Source organism: Leptonychotes weddellii, chromosome 16, assembly GCF_054177405.1.
Source record: "Leptonychotes weddellii isolate Sample4059 chromosome 16, ASM5417740v2, whole genome shotgun sequence".
Lineage (NCBI taxonomy): Eukaryota > Metazoa > Chordata > Mammalia > Carnivora > Phocidae > Leptonychotes > Leptonychotes weddellii.
This window is the reverse complement of record NC_138384.1, coordinates 43,437,672-43,442,871: the sequence shown is the minus strand read 5'-3', so window position 1 is coordinate 43,442,871 and position 5,200 is coordinate 43,437,672. Positions and strand designations below refer to the sequence as shown.

At 51.1% G+C, this 5,200-nt stretch overlaps 1 protein-coding gene across 3 annotated transcripts in view; it reads left to right on the top strand.

The window, feature by feature from the left end:
* The first annotated feature begins 1,891 nt into the window (after positions 1-1,891).
* The window catches only part of ERCC2 (ERCC excision repair 2, TFIIH core complex helicase subunit), a 15,817-nt gene continuing 12,508 nt past the window's right edge, over positions 1,892-5,200 (top strand). For 2 of the 3 annotated variants that reach the window (XM_081807109.1, XM_081807108.1), the window contains exons 1-5: positions 1,892-1,927; positions 2,267-2,366; positions 3,661-3,738; positions 3,815-3,877; positions 4,043-4,156. In XM_081807109.1, the coding sequence (XP_081663235.1) occupies positions 1,923-1,927; positions 2,267-2,366; positions 3,661-3,738; positions 3,815-3,877; positions 4,043-4,156 (360 nt within the window). In that variant the 5' untranslated portion in view covers positions 1,892-1,922. Of the gene's footprint in view, positions 1,928-2,115; positions 2,177-2,266; positions 2,367-3,660; positions 3,739-3,814; positions 3,878-4,042; positions 4,157-5,200 lie in introns of those variants that run through there. The other variant, XM_081807110.1, reaches the window with a different exon arrangement.

Here is a 5,200-nt window from a genome sequence, read left to right as displayed (position 1 = left end):
TCCCCTGCCCCCGCTCATTCACCTCTTCAACAAATATTTATTGATTCCCCACTGTGTGCCAAGCACAATGGCAAGGACCGCAGATGTAGGAGTGAATAAAATGGACAAAATCCCTGCCCTTATGGAGCTGACCTTCTAAACTAAATAAGTCGAATATTTAATATGTCAGACGGTTAGATGGGCTCTGAAGAAAAACAAAGCAGGGGAGGGAGCTACAGTGGGTAGCATATGAGTTTGTGTGTGGGGGGGGCTTGAATTTAATTTGGTGCCACTGAGAAGGTGACACCAGAGCAAGGACCCGAAGGATGTGATGAAGTCCAGCCATGGGGACGTCAGGGGAAAGAGCATTCCAGGCAGAGGACATAGCAGGTGCAAAGGCCCTAAGGTAGGATGTGCCTGGAGTTCTGGAAACAGAATGGAGGATAATGTGGCTGAAATAGAATGAGCTAAGCAAGAGAGGAGGGGACCAGAGAGATAAAGTGGGTTGGTGCGGGGGTGATGAGGGGGTACGCTGGTTAGACAGGGTTCTGCAGGCCATTCTAAGGATTTTTGGCCTGGCCCTGCCTCTCCCTGCAGCTGCATTCTCTCTACTCTGTCCTTGCCTCTGTCCTTCCACCATGCAGGCTTCCCTTTAGCCCTTTGAGGCATTAGCTTTCTTGTGGTGGCAGAACTTTTGTATTCCATCTTCCCTCTGGCTGGAACACCAACACCCTTTCCCCTTCTCTCATCTATCCCCTTTGGCTGGTTAGTTCCTTCTCATACTTCCTGTATCTACTCAAACCTCATTTCCTCAAAGAAGGCTTTTCTGACCACTCCACACCCCCATAGTTGACAGCACGTTTCCTGTATGTAGCCCTTATGGTTTCCAGAATTTTCCCATCACAGCACTTGTCATACTTGTAACCATATATTTACATATATGTTTAAAATCTGTTCTTTGAGGACACGAACAGGGGCTGTCTTGGTCACCTTTGTGTTCCCAGGGCCTAGGACAAGGTCAGGCACACAGTAGAGGCCCCATATCTATTTGTTGAACAATTGCATAAAAGCTCCTAGCTACTGAATGCTGAGTATGAGCTAAACTCAGTTTTAAATGCTTTATGCGGGTTAATTTAAGCATCATCTACATCGTAATCTTTTTAATATTTGTTTTTACTGTTTTTTTTTTTTTTTTAATGTAAGCTCTGTGCCCAATGTGGGGCTTGAACTCATGACTCTGAGATCAAGAGTCCGGTGCTGTACCGTCTGAGCCAGCCAGGTGCCCCTACATTGTGGATAATCTAATTGTTCCTACATTGCAGATGACAAGTTAATTTGACCGAGGTCACAGAGCTGGTAGACAGTGGAGCCAGGATTTGGACCCAGGCATTCTGGTTCCAGAGTCCACACCTTAGCCACCAAGCCACAATGCCTTTGCATTACTGCCTGATGAGGACAGTAGCTGGCAAACAGTAGGGGTTCTCTAAATGGGAGGAGTTATTTATCCCAGAGAAGTCTAGGACACAGCGGGCATTTTAGAGGTGCACGTTAGTCTAGTGCGACGAAGCCATTCCTAACTCGTGGGCTCCTAAGGGTCCTCAATTTCCTTGTTAGTTCCTTTAGACTCTATTCGCTGCTCGATGATCTGGGCAGATGCAGAAAGACCAAATCCTAATGAATGGGATCGATTATCTCGGTTCTCTTCCTTCTTGTGCTGTTCTCGGTACTCTGCGATCCCCAGCTACGCCTCCTCTCCCGGGAGCCCGCCCTCGCATTGCCGTGCGCAAGCGCATTGTCCCGCGCCCCAGTAGAGTGACGGGCGGGATCAGCCAATGGAGTCGTGAGAAAGGTGGAGCGGCACCACGAGGACTCCCCACGGATCCTGCGCTCTGAATATTTATGAAGGAGGCGGGTCGACGCCGCTTCTCGCCGCGGCCGGCGCCATGAAGTAAGAAGGGGTCCGGAGTTCGCAGTTCGCTGGCCGGCTTGGGGGTGGGGGTGGGGTCTGAAAGGTGGGGGGACCAGTGGGCGCGCCCGGGGCCCCGGCGGGGCGAGGGGGTGCTGGAGGAGTGGGGTGAGGAGAACCGCGGGGACCCGCGGGGCGGTAACGGGAATGGTCAGCGAAGAGATGCCGAAGAGACCCGAGGCTCCCGGGGAACTGGGGGACGCCCGGGGGCGGTGGGGACGGCGCCGGCAGGTAACCCCTCTCGGCCGGACGGCAGGAGAGTGTGGGGGCTGGAGAGGGGCTGCGGGGGCGGGGGACTGAGCCACCGCCCCCTGCCGTCAGGCTCAACGTGGACGGGCTGCTGGTCTACTTCCCTTACGACTACATCTACCCCGAGCAGTTCTCGTACATGCTGGAGCTCAAGCGCACGCTGGACGCCAAGGTGGGTGGGCCCGGCCCGCCGCTTCCCACCTGACAGGTGCACAGCGGCCCGCGCGTCTAAGAACGGAGATTGCTGGACCGCGAGGTGTTAGGCGTGTGAGGTCCTTGGGAAGCCGGCGCCCCCAAACCTCCTGTTACCTGAAAGAATAGTTCATAACAGCAGCACCTAACAGTTATCAAAGGCTGCGCTGCTTTGGAGCCGGCTCTCTGGGTTGGAATCCTAGACCCACAGCTGTGTGCCCTTAGGCGAATCCCTTAATCTCCCTGTTTCACAGTTTTCACCTCTGTAAAATGGGCTTAGTATGATTGCCTACTCTCAGAGGCTCACGTGAAGGTTATGGGAGTTAATTCGGTAAGTAAGGCAGCAGCTTTTTTTTTTAAGATTTTATTTATTTATTTGACAGAGACACAGCGAGAGAGGGAACACAAGCGGGGGAGTGGGAGAGGGCGAAGCAGGCTTCCCGCTGAGCAGGGAGCCCCATGCGGGGCTCAGTCCCAGGACCCTGAGATAATGACCTGAGCGAAGGCAGATGCTTAACGACTGAGCCACCCAGGCGCCCCAGGGCAGCAGTTCTTAAGTGGGGATGCTTTTGACCCTCCAGAGGCAGAGTCCAGAGACATTCCTGGTTGTCATACTAGCGGAGTGGGGCTGCTAGTGGTAGGTAGAGGTCATGGGCGCTGCTAAACATCCTGCAGTGCACAGGACAGACCCCCCCCCCCGCAAATGTCAGTGGAGCCTAGGTTGAGAAACGCCGATGTAAGTAAGACACTTTTAGAAGGGGTGCCAGGCACAGAGTAAGTGCTGTGGAAGTGTTTGCTAAATTAAAAGAAAAAACAGGTCACTACGTATCAGTTACTATGCTAAATATTTAACCCCCAGTTTCTCATTAGTCCTCACAGTCATGATCTGAAGAAGTGCTTATTAGGCCCATTTTATTTATTTATTTTTTAAAGTTTGTGGGGTTTTTTTTTTTTTTTTTTACACATAATCTCTACAGCCAACATGGGGCTTGATCTCACAATCCTGAGATCAAGAGTCACATGCTCTTCCGACTGAGCCAGCCAGGCGCCCTCTAGGCCCGTTTTAGAGATGAGGATACTGAGGCCGGATGGGTGAAGGCTCTTGCCTAAGACCACTCAACAAAGAGGTGGCAAAAGTGGGGTTCAAACCCACTGCCCTTGGGGCCTAGACTTTTAACTGCTGTTGTGCTGGTATTTTCAAGATGGTGGCATTCTGGGAGTGGTCCCCAGAGTTTGTGTCCCTGAAGTTCTGTCTCTCTCATCTCAACATGCAGGGTCATGGAGTCCTAGAGATGCCCTCAGGCACTGGGAAGACAGTGTCCCTGTTGGCCCTGATCATGGCATACCAGAGGGTAAGTGACCCCTGGGCCTGCGGAGGCGGGCAGAGGGAAGGGGTCCAATGGGGGCTGAGCCTATTGTCACTGGCAGGCGTATCCACTGGAAGTGACTAAACTCATCTACTGCTCGAGGACTGTGCCTGAGATTGAGAAGGTGAGCCAGGGCCAATCCTGGGGCTCCCCCAGTCCTGCAGGACTTGTTGGTCCCCCTGGTGGTTGCCCTCATAGTTTTGGGGGGTGTTGGGGAAGCTGGAGAAGGGGCTGGGCCAGGCTGGGCAGGGTCTCATGCTGGAGTCCCCTCCTTCCTCGACGAGAACAGGTGATCGAAGAGCTGCGAAAGTTGCTCAACTTCTATGAGAAGCAGGAGGGTGAGAAGCTACCATTTTTGGGGCTGGCTCTGAGCTCCCGGAAGAATCTGTGTATTCATCCTGAGGTGCGTGCCCATTTCTCCCCTTGCCCCCAAGCCTCAGGATTGAGGAAACTTCCATCCGACCAGTCCTAGATCCCCAAACCAGACCTCTCAGGGAGACAGGCAGGGACCACTTGCAGACTTCTCATGCATCAAATTCTGACATCTGATGAGGCGGCCCAAACACACCTTCTCCCTAGCCTGAGAGGTTAAAAGGCAGTTCCTGGAGTCTGGCAGGTCAGGTTTCCTGGCTTTGAAACTTAATAGTCATGTGTTCTTGGATAGGTGATTTTTACAGTGGGGCTTCAGTCTTCCTTTCTGTAAAATGAGGGTAATTAATTATTGGCTTCATACAGTTGATCCGATTGGGCAAGGGGGGGAGAGGGTGGGTAAGATGGGCAAAGGGGGTCAAAATATACAGACTTCAGTTATAAAACAAATAGGTCACAGGGATGTAATGTGCAGCATGGTGACTATAATTAATAATACTGTATTGTCTATTTGAAAGTCACTAAGAGAGGCGCCTGGCTGGCTCAGTCTGTAGAGCATGCGATGCTTCATCTCCCGGTTATGAGTTCAAGCCCCACGTTGGGTGTAGAGCTTACTTAAGGAGATAGAAAAGAAAAATTGTAACTGTGTGGTGATGGATATTAATTAGACTTACTGTGGTGGTCATTTTGCAGTATTTACAAGTATCAGATCATTATGTTGTACCCCTGAAACTAATAGAGTATTATAAGTCCATTGTATCTCAATCATTAAAAAAAGATTAGGCGAGATAATGTAGTGTACGGCCCTTAGCATGTACAAAATACTAAAACATTAGAAATTATCATGATATTTATATATAATAACATATGACATGTAGAATATTAGTTATTATTAAATTATGTTACAAAACTGTTGTTATGTTACAAAACTGAGTCACCTGGGTGGCTCAGTCGTTAAGCGTCTGCCTTCTGCTCAGGTCATGATCCCAGGGTCCTGGGATCGAGCCCCGCATCGGGCTCCCTCTCAGCAGAGAGTCTATTTCTCCCTCTCCCTCTGCCCCTCCCCCCGCTTGTGTGC